We start from the raw sequence: 16,486 nt of genomic DNA on the forward strand, positions 1-16,486 counted from the left end.
TGAGAAAGGTTATGCCTACATGTTTAAATGATGGAGTAGCAACTTCAAACATCTTGACATGTTCTACATGTCCTCCTGCACACATCTCATGCCCTCCGACGACTGTGCCCCACCGGGAGGAGGTGAAGGGAGGTTCTGTGGGCGCCTCCCTGGCAGACTCATCCTCTCATGAAGTCAGCATTCCTTCCCCTGACTTGTTTCCTTCTTTCTCATGGAAACTTCCTTTTCCTTCTGGCTTTTACCCAATCATTTTTTCCCCCTGCTGATGGTGACCATGCTGTCTCAAAATACATACTGACTTACTGTTACAAAAAAGGGAAAGTGTTCCTGCTTGGATACCCAATTTTAAATTTGTCACCAGTTGCTTGAAGTGTGTTTATTTTCTATTACTTTCTTGCCTTGCCCCCTTGCCTCATTCTACAGTGAGACTGTAACTTCCCCAAAGATCGGGCTCCACTTTTAACATTTCTTTTGCAGGTCCCATCATATTTTGCGCAGACCTTGGCCTGTCTATAAATGCTTACTGGTGGATACCCCAAAGAGGCTACTCGGCTCTTTATCCTTAAGCTGTACATGCTAATCAGCTTTTTAAAAGGAATGTTATTGGTAAGTTTTCCTATCTAGTCTCACAAAATTATGACTTAAATAAATACACATCTACTAGATTGACATCTGGAGAGAGAATGAGGTATTAGTTCTTTTAGAAATAAGATCCCTACATTAGGTGTTTCCTGACAGAAATAGGTTTGGCAAAAGCTGGCATCATCTATGCTAAATTCCCAGTCAAAAAGCAATATTCTATGCTATGGTGGAATTTGGTAGCATATAAATTATTTGGAATTCTTGTCACTGGGGATTAGAATGGCTGCCTTTTCTACTTAAATTTACCATGATATCCATTCTAAACCTGTGTGATCCCTTTTCACTACAAAAGAGAATAAATTTAACCAAGACCTCACCCCATCTTCTGTGCAGTACACTTTTGTTTTTTTGTTTGTTTCCAAGCTCTGCGGGATGAGATAGTTTGATTGGTAAAGATATTTGGAACACAAGGGATGCATTTCCATATCTCATCTTTCACTTATTAAGGAATCAGAAGGATAGTGAGACAACAACTACAGAAGTGAGTACATTTTAGTCGATATACAGTGAACTTAATTCAATGGACATTTATTGAGCATTAACTAATGTACCAGAAATAGGGTTTGGTATTAAGAATACACACACACATATATGTATAGGTTGTCTCATGTGTGGTGTGTGTGTGTGTGTGTGTGTGTGTGTGTGTGTGTGTGTATCTTAGTGTTATGTTGGACAAAGAATAGGTTGTCCTTACTGGAATATAGATGGAATTCACCAATTAATTTAATTTAATTCAATTCAGTTCAACTGCACTTTAGAAGCCTACAATAGGCCAGGCATAATGCTAAGTACTGGGAATACCAAAATTATAAAGTCACCATTTGAGTCTCATGAAATTCATAGTTGGTTAAAGTCAGACACGTAGTATACTTAGTAAATAGTAGTTTACTGGTTTAGGTGTAAGAGTAGAAATCATTAGATGATGCTGAAACAGTACTGAGGAGAGATGATGAAGTCTGTGTAGTGTGACATTAATTTGAGATACTATTTAATTTAATTAAAATGCTATTCTGTAATTCTGTTACAAAATGAGTTTAAATTTCAGAACATGTCTGAAAATGACATTGCCCTTTTAAATAATATTCTCTAAAGATAATATTTAAAAAGATTTCACTAACTTGGATAAGTAAAATTTTCTTATATTTGAACAATGGATATTAATAAAAACGACCTTAGTATGTGGCTCTTTTGCTATGTTTATTAACACTATATCTTTGTACATGTATTTTACATTTTGATTCTTCCACAAAGAACTAATGAATGAATGACAATTTTACTTTTTCTAATCTGTAGACAAATCAAGATAAGAGTTTGTATCTGCCTCTAGAAGGAATAACTCTTTTGAACTCTGTGAAGGATATTTTAGCTCTACTAGTAACTTATGCCAGTTTCTACTAACAGATATAAAAGAAATTACCGGGATCCTGAGACTATTAAATAGTATAATTTTGCCCTTCATTGGGTAACTATAAATGCTAATAATTGGAGTAAATCAATATAAACAGGAGGCATTTTAATATTTTATTAGTTTCATGTAGATGATAGAAATAACAAAAAATCAAAACAATGGCACAGCAAATTGTCCAAAAGGAATATTCATCAAACAACATTACTGAAACAAAGTTAACATGATTTAATTTATTCAAATTAATTTTAACATCTAAGACATGGAACTGTTAGGAATAAAAGAACTTGGGTTCCAGGGTTTTATCTTTTGTATGGTTCATATTTTTCAAAAATTTGCAATAGTAACTTACATCGTGGACTCTCAATGAAGACTGATGACAAGAGTCTATGAGTCTATGGCTTAGGCCAGGGGTCCTCAAACTACGGCCCGTGGGCCACATGCAAATACAAATATTGTATTTGTTCCCGTTTTGTTTTTTTACTTCAAAATAAGATATGTGCAGTGAGCATAGGAATTTGTTCATAGTTTTTTTTTTAAAACTATAGTCCGGTCCTCCAACGGTCTGAGGGACAGTGAACTGGCCCCTGTTTAAAAAGTTTGAGGAACCCTGGCTTAGGCTCTTAGGTTAAGGTAAAACTCCTTTCCAGAAAAATACTTTGCGGGGGGGAGATATTTGTTTCAAAGGTCATCTAATTATCGATTGATGTCTCTAAGCCTCAAAATTAACAGTCCTTTTAACTTGCATTCTAGAAAGTATTTTATTGAACCTTAACAAGCTCACTGATTTTACAGTTTCACTGGCAGCAAACTCCTCATATTAACTAGACATATACACAAATTATTTCCCTTTGTTTGAAGTCTTCTACCTGTTAACTATAGGAAATCCTTTAAACTTTTTATTCTGGGGGGAAATAAACAATACTGTCCTTCTCTGTGAGATTTATCCCCCACCCCCTAATTTTTTTAGTGTACTCCCACTCATTTTCTTTTTTTTTCAGAGTACTAAGCATCAGTGAACTGACTCTCTCCAAGAATCAGTTCAAGTGACTGGCTTTGGTTTATCATTTGTATACCATATGATGAGGGATCCTTCAAAGAAAGTTCATGCAGATATTTGATAAAAATTTAACTAACTTGATGATTATTCCTTTTCTATTTATTCATGCCATTGGAGTCTATCTATCTATCTATCTATCTTATTACTAATTCTGCATTTAAGATTCTTTAAATGAAGAAATTCAGATCATATATATTCATTTAAGATATCTTTGAGTAAAATACTTTCAATTACTTAGTACTGTATTATAAGTACTTTTTACTGATACCAAATTTCATCTAACTAAAAGCAAATGCAGACATTTTCAATAAATGAGAGGATGAATATAATTTTATCATTGCTATGATTCTTTATAATTGGTTTAAAAACTCGATGTACTTGAATCTGGAAGGTTTTTGTGAAACTAATCAAACAACCTTCTAAGAAAGGATTTCTTGGCAGGAGTAAGAATTTTCCCAGAACCCTTTTTGTGGAGGGATTTCAGTGGAGGCCTTTTTAAGGGGGGAACTTGTTTTGGGGTTTGCAATGCTCTTGCTATCTTCACATGCTCATTGCAGTAATACTTGTTGCTTCCTTCCGACAGCTGGATGAGTGTGCGTTCCGCCAGATCCATGCACTGGGCATGGACCCAGTGCCCATCTCCATGAGAGCAATAGATCATGGCAGGCTTGTTTAGCTCAGTTGAATAAAATGGTACCCAAGTGTTGATATCCACATCACAAGTAGAGCAGCATGTAATCCAGTAGCCAGTTACAGACTCATCTTCCTCATCATCTTCATTATAGGTGTCAAATTCATCGTCACCATTGAAACTATTTGCTTCTGCACTGAAACAAAATTCTTCTGAGTCTTCGAAGGGCGTGGAGTCCCCTGGGTCTTCTGTTGATGTCTGACTATTGGTGAATGTTTTCTGATCTTCGTTCACATCGTCTTCTGCACATTTCAACATGTAGAAATAGTATGTTTCTGAAACAGCTTGTTTATTGTCTCCTGGTATGCCAAGGAAAACAGTTCCATTGCCCATGTTGCTTCCAAACCATATCTTGCTGTGCTTAATATCTGGGGTCCAATCTGGGGTCTCCATCTCTCGAATTTCTATCTTGTTGTCTTCAAAAGAGATGATGTTGCAGACCATTCTTTTTTGATTTTCAAGCTGATAGCCACCCACAATAACAAATTCATCATTGTTTGTACGAGTCAGGATTGCGCTAGAGACAGAGATTCCTCCCGGCAAAACTGTGCAATTCACAGCTGGGCTACCCAGGGGGAGATCAACCCTTATTCTGTATAGGTTGGCAGGGCGGATGTTATTGGCAAGTGAATGTCCTCCTAAAATATAAATGGTATCATTTCTGGCAATGGAGACATGGAAAGATAGCCCATCCTGAAGTTCTGGAAGAATGTATGATGTAGAGCACCCAAATTCAAAATCCACCAAGAAAACATGGGGCAGGCAGTCTGCTACAGTATTCCATTTTTCTGTGGTCCTCTGGGCAGAAGGTATGTATGACCGCCCTCCAAAGACAACACCCATGCTCTTCCCTCGACTATATACCACATCAATGGAATGACCATATCTGGCTTCAGGAACATCTCCTACCAAGTCTTTCTCAGTGCAGCGAAAAGTAACTTTTTTGTTGTTCTTGCACACAACAGACATAACATACATCTTATCTGAAAGCTCATTGTTTGGTGTTTTCCCTCCGTGGATAATGTATTGTTGCCTTTCAGACTCTAAGCCTCCTTTGAATGTGCAAGTGGCTGGGTAGCGGAGAGGAGGAAGGTAGCAGGAATCCTTAGAGAAAACTGCAGGCTTCAATTTGAGATTGTTATGTTTTACATCAAAATGAAAAACTCCAGTGGGGCAGGACCTCTTGGGCCAGCCTTTTTGGCCGAAGAAGAAAACTTGTCCATCAAAATTCATTAGTGAGAAGCCTGGTTGAATTAAGGCTATGTTATTACTGACTGTAACCATCTGAAGTGACATATTTTCTGATTGTGGATAGTTCTTTTATCTGAAAGAATTACAAAAAAAAATTAACTTACTAAAACTCTTTCTATAAATAACTGTGTTTAGATCCCCTCACAGGAAGAAAGCATGTTTTAAACAAAAGTTCTTCCACAAACTTTTAGTGGGACTGAATTAGTACAATCCAGGCAGTTAGGTAAGCAAAGAGCCACAGAACCTTCCTGTCTAAATACAATGCAAGCAGCTGGGACACGTTTTAGACTTGGACAATCCTCCCTTAGATTTCTGGGAATTGTAGTCCTTTTTCCTTAAAACTCACCACTTAACGTCAGAAAGAACTACATTTCCCAGGAATCAGTTCTCTATGGGTTGCATGGCTAAAACAGGGTCCGTTGCTCCGGAGGGGAGACTCCTAGGATGTTTTTTTTTTTTTTTTTTTCTGAAGGAGGACGTCAAAAGTGCGAGGTGACTAGATTTGGAGCCAGAGCGGAAATCTAGGGATTGGGAGGTGAGAGTGGCTACCGCAGCCCCAACATCCGGGTTAGGGAAGTCTGCAGCACCGGGAGGGGCTGAAGCCAGCCCTCTGCCCAGGGGTCCCCGATGCTGCGTCCGGGGACTCTTAAACTGGCGACCTAGGAGGAACAACAGTTGCTCCGGCCTAAGTGGGGTTGCCTGGAAACCGGAGCCTGAAGGACGCCAGGCCGGGGTGTCCTTGCAGAGGGCTGCCTGGAAGCGGTGGCGCCCCGCAAGGAATCGCACCCCTGAGCATCCTCAGGTGGCCGGGGCTGGGAGCTCAGGGGGCCGCCGAGGTTGGAAAACAGAACAGAAAGGCGAGTCTCAGATTACCTGGAGTGCAGGGTAGAAGCGACCTGATAATGATTTTACCATTCCTGTATTTAGTCATGAAAATAGCCATTAATTAGACTGTAAGGGAGTGCCACGCCAAAGGCCCTTTGTTTTCTCAACTGCGCTTGCTCTGGGTTTTAGGGTTCTTTTAGCGAAGCAGAGAAGATTCCTAAACCACTATCTCTCTTTCTCCCTCTCCCTCTCACTTCTCCCCCCCCCCCCACCCCCCCTCCGCCCTTTCCGAAAATAGAGTTAGTGGCTGTTAATTCAGACCTCTCTTTCCAGCCCAAAACATTTGAAGTAATTCTTTCGTAACCCTGAAGCAGGCATTAAGCCAAGAGGTGCCACAGTTATTTAGGATTTAATATTTGTATTACAGTATTTTTTCCAAAGGTATCTACTAGGTGAAGTAAGCTTGACGAATTTTTATGTTTATTATTATCACCTACCTTAGAGAGATGTCAGGAGCCTTAATGAGAAGCACCTTCCCTGTTTGCAGAGTGAAGTCCTAGGCACTACAAGGAGAAAGGAAACAAAATAGCACAGATTCCTTGACTTTTAAGAGTAAATTGTTAATATGCTTCATAAAACAGTGGCTGACAGTATGGACTCTGAAGGCTGGCTGTATTCAACTCATGGCTCTGCCACTAAGTACGTGAACGTGGGCAAGTAATTTGACGTCTCTCTGCTTCAGTTTCCTCCTCTGTGAAATGGGATAATTATTGTACCTACTTCATAGGTTGGTAAGTCTCGATTAATACATTAATGCACACATATAAAGGACTTCGAACAGGACTTTGCACATGATACATGATAGTTGTTATGATTATACTTGAACTTATCAAAAGTAAGGTTGTTAGTACACAGTTACCTGCTGGTCATGGCCGATCATATTTAAAATACTAAGATGATTAGAAGGGCTTTAGGATTTGGGAATCTGGTCAGTAGGTATAGACTGGTAATTATTTTTAGACTAATGAAAATTGGATAAGCATATGCAGTGGAGATGCTGGTGATGGGTTCAATTTAGATAAAAGGAAATATTTCATCCTTCTTGTGACCCTTTCTGTAACCCCTCATTAAATATGCAGACTTATATTGGATTGTCTGAGTCCAAGTCTGGGCTCTAAAACTAGTTGCTCTAGAACCATCTTAGACAAGTTACTTTCCCCCTGTCTTTTCATATCTGTAAAATGAGGATAATATTAGTATCTATATATTGGTCTTTTAAAAAATATGTTTTTTTATTGATTTCAGAGAGGAAGGGAGAGAGAGAGAGAGATAGAAACATCAATGATGAGAGAGAATCATTGATTGGCTGCCTCCGGCACGACTCCTACTGGGGATCGAGCCCAGTAGGCATGTGCCCTTGACTGGAATGGAACTCGGGACCCTTCAGTCCACAGGCCAGTGCTCTATCCACTGAGCAAAACTGGCTAAGGCTACATTGGGTTGCTTTGAAGGTTAAATGGGGTAATGTAAATCCCTGTGTATGTAAATCTCATAGCAGAGTGCCTGGCACATAATAAGTATTCAGTAAATGTTAATACTATAATTTATTTTTATATCCCCTCCAAAGGTTCCTGGGACCATTTAGGCTCTATGGTCAGTCTGAGATGTGGGTGGGGCTTTCTGCCTTGAATAACTTCTGTAGGTGGATGTAATTAATTGCTAAATATCCTTTCTACCCATTAGTTTTAGTTGGGAGAGTCCTCAAGGTGAGATCTTTTAATAATCAATCATCCTGTGGGTTATTAAACCAAGTGAGAAATGAATGGTGAATGAGATGGACGGTTGCTAAAGTGATGAAAGCAAGCTTCTCTCTTCCTCAGACCACAGTGGTTTGTAGGCTCAGCAGCTTGCCCTGCTTTTGAAATAACGTGGGCAAGTGTTTTCTTTCTTTGTGGCCTACCCAAGTATACATAAGAGAAGGCATCTGTGCCACTAAGAAAGTGGAAAAGGAACTAAAAGGAAAAACTGTTGACCCTCAATTCCGTAAATGCAAACCCTAAGTGATCACACCCAGCATACTGTGCGATGATGGTCACAGAATTGCCCACTTTTGGGTGGAGGGATTGCTGAAGCCAAAGCCTGTTTGTTTTAAACACTGATGAAGGCTGTTACTAGAATATAAAGCAGCCCATCCAGGGTGAACACTTGGTTTTAAGCAGCAAGCTTTAAAAAAACTGTTTTCATTGCAGCCCATTGGCTTCATGGTAAGGTTGTCAGGGGTATCGGCTTCTCATGAGTGAAAACATGATTTATGTAGATGAAACAGAAACATTTTCTTGGGCAAGGCACAAGGAATACTACCCATTTGTTGTAGCTTAGTTCAGATTCCTAAAGATTTTTGACCTGTTCTCTCTTTGATGCCCTGCCGTTGGCCCACCTCATCATTTCAGGGACCTAAAAACAATGCTCAAGTTTACTTCTGTTAAGATGAATTAACGCCTCTTGTAACACAGTTCAACTATTGGTGCACTTAATGTTAGATTACCCATAACTGAACCATGACCAGATAACTTAGGTATGTAAAGGATAAACAGGAACATTGAAGGTGTTGTCACATTATTTTGCAATATTTATTTAGTCAGGTAGATTTTAAAGAAGAAGACACTGTTCTTCAACCAAAGGAAGTTTCAAAATCAACACATTCAGTATTCTTTTTAAAAGACAGAACTATAGGCTCAATAAACTTAAACAATTTTCCCAACCCCATGCGAACGTTTCTCAGCTGGGAGATGTTCATTTGTGCGCCGTGAAGCCAGGGCACAGCTGAGAATCAAAAGAGGACTGATGGTGTGAGGTCTGGGCTTGTAGTTTCTTGTGCCTGAATGGACTCTTTTCCTCTCAAAGAAAACCACTGTACTCCAAAGCATGAAAACTTACTCATCAGTGTCACCAATGTTTTTCTGATTGTTCCAAAATAGCAGGTGACCTCATGCAACTGCAGTCGTTTGGTGCATGAATTAACCATACCTGGCGCGGTTAATCAGGTTTGAGACATACATTATCTGATTTGTTTGTTTGTTTTGTTTTGTTTTGTTTTGCTGGCAGTCAAACCAGAATTAGGTCTTCCTTGTGACATTTAGGCCAAAGAAGCATTTATGTGCTAAGATTAATAATGGACTCTGATGCCACAGAGATTAAATCCTTGCAGGAGCTTGAGACCAGAAGGCCCCCGAGTTTCCAAATTCGACATCATCCCTTCCCCATCTGGACCTCCAGTCCACCTGCTAACTAACACGCTGCTGAAGGGTCTTTCCCTTACAGTTGACAAACATAGGTGCCCATCTTTCGGCTTTGGTAGAAATGAAAGTTTTGGACCTACCTGAATGCCAGAGGGGCCGCTTCACCCCCCTCTGAGTCTTTGCTGCTAAACCAGGTATTAAATGTCAGCAGGACTTGGGAAGATTCACTGACTGCCCACTCTGGCCGTGGCAGGCAGAAGGCGGACGGTAAAGAGAGAGAGAGAGTGTGTGTGTGTGTGCCTGCAGATGTTCAGGCGAACACTGCTCTAACGGGAGTAACTGACTGTGACCTTTTTTTTCTTTAGATGGTTGAGGGAGATATCCACCAGGGTGCACCCTCAAGATTTAACTATTTCCTTGCTGGTAAACAATGGACACACAGCCCACTGTTCATCTGTAAAGACAAAGGAAAAATCTGGTTGAAACCTTATTTATATTTTTATTGAAAAAATTTTAGAAAAACACAGAAGAAAATGAATATCATTGCTATGATTTAAATAGATACTATTATGAATCAAATGGGAAATTATTTTTCCTAAAGCAGTGACCATTAATACCATTGTTAATCATATATATATACATATATATTTCAGAGTGGAAGGGAGAGGGAGAGAGAAACATCAATGATGAGGGAGAATCATTGATGGGCTGCCTACTGCATGCCCCACACTGGGGATCAAGCCTGCAACCCAGGCATGTGCCCTGACTGGGAAATGAACCATGTTTCCTGGTTTTTAGGTTGATGCCCAACCACTGAGCCACACCAGCTGGACCTATTGTCTTGGAATTGTTCTTTGACAGTTTCATTTTCTCTAATGTAAGCCTCAGAAAGGAGTTCTAATTATTGGAGATCTATTACTAGCTTATATGAGGGAGCTTCTGTGTAATGTTGTACAAGGGAATGATCGAGACGGTGGGCTTTGGAGTCAAGCTGACCTGATTTTCTCTGCTCACTCTGCCATTTCCAGGTGGAGTGACTTAATCTCCAAGCTTCTTTCCCCATCTCTGAAATGGGGTTAATAGAAATATTTACATTAAAAGGTTGTTGCAAATGATTGAATGAGATATTGTATTTAGAGTGCCCATCCAACTATGTTGGTAGCCTCTCCCACTCCCACCCCAGAAATTTCACAGTCAAAGGAAGAATAAATGAAAGATGGCAAAAGTTGACTTAATTTTTGAATAGACTTTCTTTTTTAGAGCAGTTTTAGGTTCACAGCAAATTGAGTGGAAGTTACAGAGATTCCCATATGCCTCCTGTGTCACTCATGCATAGCCTCCCCCATTGTCAACACCCCCACCAGAGGTACATTTGTTACAATCGAACCTACAGTGACACTTCAGTATCACCCAGAGTCCATACTTCGCATCAGGTGTGATGTAGTCTGTGGGTTTGGACAAATGAAAAATAACCTGTATCTACAGTTATGGCATCATATAGGATAGGTTCACTACCCTAAAAATATTCTGTGCTCTGTATATTCATACCTCCCTCTCTCCTCTTTTTACTGTTCCCATAGTTTTGCCTTTTCCCGAATGTTACATGCAGGCATACCTAGGAGATATTGTGGTTCCAGACTACTGTAGTAAAGTGAGTATCGCAATAAAGCAAGTTATGATCATTTTGCTGGTGGAGGGTCTTGCCTTCAATTTGCAAAAAAAAAAAAGAAACATTTGTGAAGTACAATAAAGTAAAGCACAGAAAAATGAGGTGTGCGTGTAGTTGGAATCACACAGTACGTAACCTTTTCAGATTGGTTTCTTTACCTTAGTAATATGGATTAAAGGTTCCTGGCTTGATAGCTCCGTGTGTGTGTGTGTGTGTGTGTGTGTGCGCGCACGCGCGCCCACGCGCGCTAAGCAGTGTATATATCCACTTTCCTACTGAAAGACATCATGGTTGTTTCCAGGTTTGGACATTTATGAATAAAGCTGCTATAAGCATCCATTTGCCCGTTTTTGTGTGGGCATAAGTTTTAGCTCCTTTGGGTAAACGTCAAAGAGTGGGATTGATGGATCATCTGGTGAGTGTATATTTTATTTTGTAAGAAAATGCCAAACTGTCTTCCAAAGTGGCTGTGTGACTTTGCATTCCCACCAGCCATGCACGGGAGTTCCTGTTGCTGCACATTCGGTGTTGTCAGTGTTCTGGATTTTGGCCATTTGGATGGTTGTATAATGGTATCTCATTGTTTTAATTTGCATTTCCCTGATGACATATTATGTGGAGCATCTTTTCCTGTGCTTATTTGTCATCTGTATATCTTCTTTGTTGAGGTGTCTGTTAAGGTCTTTAGACTTGTCATTTTTTTTGTTTAAAGCAATTAATTAAATATGGCCACCTATTCTTTAAATTGCACTGTTTTATTATTGTTGAATTTTAAGAGTTCTTTTTGTATTTTGGATAACATTTTATCAGATATGTCTCTTGCAAATATTTTCTCTCAGTCTGTGGCTTGTGTTCTCATTCTCTTCACAGTGTCTCTCAGAGAGCAGAAGTTTTTAACTTTAATGAAGTCTCTCTTATCAATTATTTCTTTCATTGATCATGCCTTTAGGGTTGTATCTAAAAAGTTGTCGAGATATCCAAGGTCATCTAGGCTTTCTTCCATGTTTTCTCCTAGGAAATTTATGGTTTGTGTTTTACATTTAGGTCCATTTTAAGTTAATTCTTGTGAAGGGTGGGCTGTCTGTGGTTAGATTAAATTTTTTTTGCATGTGGATGTCCAGTTGTTCCAGAATCATTTGTAGAAATACTGTCCATGCTACATTGTATTGCCTTTGCTCCTTTGTCGGAGATCAGTTAACTATATTTGTGTGGGTCTATTTCTGGGCTGTCTATTCTATTCCATCGATCCATTTGCCTTTTCTTTCACCAATGCCATAGTCTTAATTATTGTAGCTGACATAATTTTAAAACAATTAATAAAAAACTGTTGCATCAAGAAAAATATGTACCACCTAGTAAGCCTATCACATAACCATAAAAATGTTCATTTCTTTATGCTCTATTCTAATGTTTATCCAAGGTCCCAGTCTACCAAAGTGCTCAGCATAGAAACTAAACGTGAAATAGTAAACAATTTACTGTATGTCCACTATGAACAGTCATGGGGAGAAATGGGGAAAAATCACGGACATAGATCTTTCCCTTAAGGAACATGCATGATAGTAGGATGAAGCAACTTTTGATTGTGGATAAAGATGCCCCACATTCTTCCCATACTCATCCTTAAAAGTTCATCAAGAAATCTCAATTATAGGTTACTCAGCCCATTCTTAAACCTTGAGACAGAATCAAATTCAAACTTCTCCTGAAATATATTGATTTCTCCTACCTTAAATCCAAAAAACAGTGGACAATTAAAGAATACAAATCAGTGTAATTAGAGAATAAAATAATTTTTATTCCACAGGCGACATAAAAGTAATGAGATATACTGACATAGTAATTGAACAAAAAGCAAGCATAATTGGAGAAAAATAGAATGTCAGAAATGGAAGACAGCTTCAAGTCCAGTCCCTTTGTTTTTACAATCAAACAACTTATGGCCAGAGAAGTTAAGTAACTTGACCAGGGTGACAGAACTGCAGGTGTGTGTACCTAATGGGTTGAGCGGAGGTAAGGGAGAAACGCTGTTCCGTGAACTCATGACAGTGTTAACCAAGAAGCCCAGGGCATCCCTCAAGCATCTCCACCCCTATTTTATAAATGCAGAAACAAATTACATCGTTGCTCAATGAGTTAGTGTTTGAAGTAAGGCTGGTGAACTTTACATAGCATTTGGATAGGCATAGACAATTTAAGAAATTTTAATAGGTGGTTGATTTTTAAAAAAATATTCTTAGTGATTTCAGAGAGGAAGGGAGTGGGAGAGAGAGAGAAACATCAGTGATGAGAGAGAATCATTGATTGTCTGCTTCCTGCACACTCCACACTGGGGACTGAGCCTGCAAACCGGGCATGTGCCCTGACCAGAATCGAATCATGACCTCCTGGTCCATAGGTCGACACTCAACCACTGAACTACACTGGCTGGGCTAGGTGGTTGATTTTTAAGAAAATAATATGAATAGAAAAGGAAAGGGAGAAGTTTGGCTTGTTGAGTGAATCCCACAATATAGGAGCCACAACCGAAACTGACAAAGAGGAGAAAAGAGGAAGGAAAAGCAAATATATATGCACAGAAGCAATCTACAGTTAGTATGATGGATTGTCAAGAGAAGAACATGACAAGTGACTTGTCATTTTTTTGTTTAAAGCAATTAATTAAATATGGCCACCTGACCAGAATTGCTGGTATTTTTCTATGTTCCATGTTTTCTGATTTGAGGTCCACTCTTTACTATAAAGTTAAATGGGGGGAAATTTTATAGGTGTTTTACAGTGGTGTACTAATAAAAATTTCACTTTTAGGTGAGGGAGTTTGTGTTCTTAATTTCTACCTTTGAGTATAGAAACCATGTTGGAAAGAAGAAATTTCGTATGTGTGTCTGTGCGTTTGTTTTGTGTACATTGAGGCAAAATTGCAAATACAAATGCTGAGATTAAGTGGAAGCTGGGGAATCACTGCATTATCTCTAAAGCCCATTTATAATTTCACATTCTTAGGAATTTAGAATTAAAAATAGTTGGGAAATACATCTTTAAAATCTCATTTCTCTTAAGAGAATGTCAAATGAAAAGGTCGATTTTATTTGCAAGATCTGGCATTTTGAAATACTTAGAAATGAACTCCTGCAAGCAGAGTTGATTTAGTTCCGTTGGTCTACACCTGCTCCTAACCCACTGTGCACATTTTGCTTTAAAATAGGCTTTCTGGTGTAAAGTGCTCTGCACCGCACTGGGCGCAGGTGGCCGACAGGCTCAGGAAGCTGGAGAGAGGGGGATACCTTTAATCAGGAGTGGATGCCTTCCAGTTATAGTTGTGCAATACAGATTAAATAAGCATTAATGGGACATTGCATCCATGTGAAGGTGGGATTATAATGAGCTAATAAGTCTTTTATGATTTAAACATTATTGCATGATTATAGAGCTGTAAGTTGACTCTGGAACTACTACCTTATGGATTCTTTGAAAGGGGCCTTTCAAGAAATGTTCACTCAAACACTCACTGTCATTGTCCATAACTCACTGATGTAGTTGATCACAGTTCCGAAGGTAGGAGATCAATTTTGAATATGGTTGATAAATGTATATTGTACATTTTTCTTAATAAATGTGCTAGCCTAGAGGTCAAATGATGTGGGGGTTTTGTTAAGGGATGAAGACAGGGTATTTACTTGTGGTTACCCACAACTCTAAAGTTTCAAAAAAAGCAGGTAGAAGAAACAAAAATGGTGGTGAAAAGGTATTCTTCCTGATTTCAGAAACAACGGATTTTCTGAAATTTGTCTTACGGGTGTATCCTTCAGATTCCACATCCAAGGGTGATCTGTTTTTTAAAAAATGACAGGGAGTGAGCAGAGAGAGGAAGTTTGAATGCTTAACTGTTTGCATTTTTCTTTGTTTAATGGAATGCAGAACTGTGTAATTGAAAACAGCCTAATGCTCAGTTGACCTGCCTCAGTGAGCCAATGCCGATATGTCTGGATTGACTTAAACAGCTTGGAGGAAGAGTATATTTGGGGGAAATAAAATTGATTTTATACAATCTGCTGATGAACAACCAGGCTTAATGAGTGATAGCCTCAAGAAACGTCATTATAGTAGCTTGGATGAATGAGCAGGATAGGGAAGCAAATTTTTCAAGAGGAAAGTTTCTGCTTAAACATGTAATTTTATAGATTAGCATTATTCCCATCCCCCAGAGCTTTCTGCAGGGGGAAAGCAATCAACATGCTGAGTGCCAACATTCCTGGTAAAATGTTTAGTGATAATTTTTTCTTTTCCTAAATCTCTTTTGCCTTAGGTGGCTCAACCTTCTTCTACAACTCCCCCCCGCCCCCTTTTTTTAAACTTTTAGTTTTGAAATAATTATAGATTCACAGGATAGAGTCACATGATGTTGTAAAGAAATGTCCAGGGAGATTCCATAATCCAGCCTTTTGCAATGTTAACACCTTGTACAAATGTAGTAGTATAATGTGGGAAATTGATATTGGTAGAATCCACACAGTATATTTTGATTTCACTAGCTATGTATATATACACTCATTTGTATGTGTGAGTAGTTCAACTATAGCACGCGTGTTGCCTTGCGTAACCACTACCACAATCAAGATACTCAGCTGTAACACCACTATAGGAATCCACTGCATTACCCCGTCGATACTCACCTATCTCCTCCCCTTGTTTATAACCCCAGCAACCACTAACTGTTCCCCATCTATCTTGATAATTGTCATTTCATGACTGTTATATGAATGGAATCATGCAGTCTGTACACTAGTATAGCCCTTTGAGATCGGCTTTTTCTCACTCCACATGATTTCTTTGAGGTTCATCCAGGTTATTGAATGAATCAATAGTTTGTTCCTTTTTATTGCTGAGTAATATTCCATGGTAGGGACGTACCACAGTTTAACTATCCGCCCTCTAATGGACATTTGGATAGTTTCCTTTCTTTTTACGATTGTGACTATAGCGGCTATGACCATTCATATACAACTTTGTGCATGGGAATAAGTCTTTATTTTTCTGCGGTAAATGCAAAGAGTGCAATTGTTCATTTGTATGCTAAGTCCATTTTTAGTTTTGTCCGGAACTGCCGAAATCTTTTTCAGAATGGCTGAACCATTTTGCACTGCCACCAGCAACATACGAGTTACTCAGTTTTCCTGCATCCTTGCCAGCATTTGGTGTTAACACAATTTTTTATTTTAGTCATTTCTAATAAGTTACTCATTGTGGTTTTAATTTGCATCTCTCTAGTGGTTAATGATATTGAATATCTTTTCATGAGATTATTTTCCATTTATATATCCTCTTTGCTCAAATATCTATGTGTGTCTTTTGTCCTTTTTAAATTGGATTTTTTTCTTTAGTAAGTGATGAGAGTTCTTTCTATATCCTATATGCTGGTCCTTTATTGGATATGTGACTTATAAATATTTTCTCCTAGTCTGTAATTTTTCTTTTCATCTTAACAGGATCTTTCACAGAGCAAAGTTTTTAATTTTCCTAAGGTATAATTGATCAAATTTTCTTTTTATGGATCATACTTTTTCCTAGTCCCATATCCTACAGATTGTCTATATATGTATTTCCTGCTTCCTTTATAAAATTCACTATTTTGCCTTGATATGTTTTATGGTCCTTATTCCTATTATATCCTTTATTTTAAAACTAGGGCCCAGTTCATGAAATT

At 38.7% G+C, this 16,486-nt stretch overlaps 2 protein-coding genes across 10 annotated transcripts in view; one reads left to right on the plus strand and one right to left on the minus strand.

Annotated features, from left to right (window-relative positions):
- Positions 1 to 3,510: 3,510 nt before the first annotated feature.
- RAG2 (recombination activating 2) lies at positions 3,511 to 5,094 on the minus strand. The gene has a single exon (XM_070426482.1). It carries the CDS (start codon positions 5,092 to 5,094, stop codon positions 3,511 to 3,513), a length of 1,584 nt encoding a protein of 527 aa, XP_070282583.1.
- A 360-nt stretch (positions 5,095 to 5,454) lies between these two features.
- IFTAP (intraflagellar transport associated protein) overlaps positions 5,455 to 16,486 on the plus strand; it is a 57,726-nt gene continuing 46,694 nt past the window's right edge. For 2 of the 9 annotated variants that reach the window (XM_070427808.1, XM_070427817.1), the window contains exon 1: positions 5,455 to 5,584. The gene's annotated coding sequence lies outside the window, so the exon portion shown is untranslated. Of the gene's footprint in view, positions 5,585 to 5,650; positions 5,907 to 6,515; positions 6,666 to 10,702; positions 10,765 to 16,486 lie in introns of those variants that run through there. The other 7 variants (XM_070427809.1, XM_070427811.1, XM_070427813.1 and 4 more) reach the window with 7 other exon arrangements.

This window comes from Myotis yumanensis, unplaced genomic scaffold, assembly GCF_028538775.1.
Source record: "Myotis yumanensis isolate MYYU_CA2020_CCGP unplaced genomic scaffold, mMyoYum1.0.hap1 SCAF_10, whole genome shotgun sequence".
Taxonomy (NCBI): Eukaryota; Metazoa; Chordata; class Mammalia; order Chiroptera; family Vespertilionidae; genus Myotis; species Myotis yumanensis.

Excerpts from the sequence above, each read along its gene's own strand:
- RAG2 (XM_070426482.1), bottom strand. The coding sequence starts at position 5,094 with ATGTCACTTCAGATGGTTACAGTCAGTAATAACATAGCCTTAATTCAA.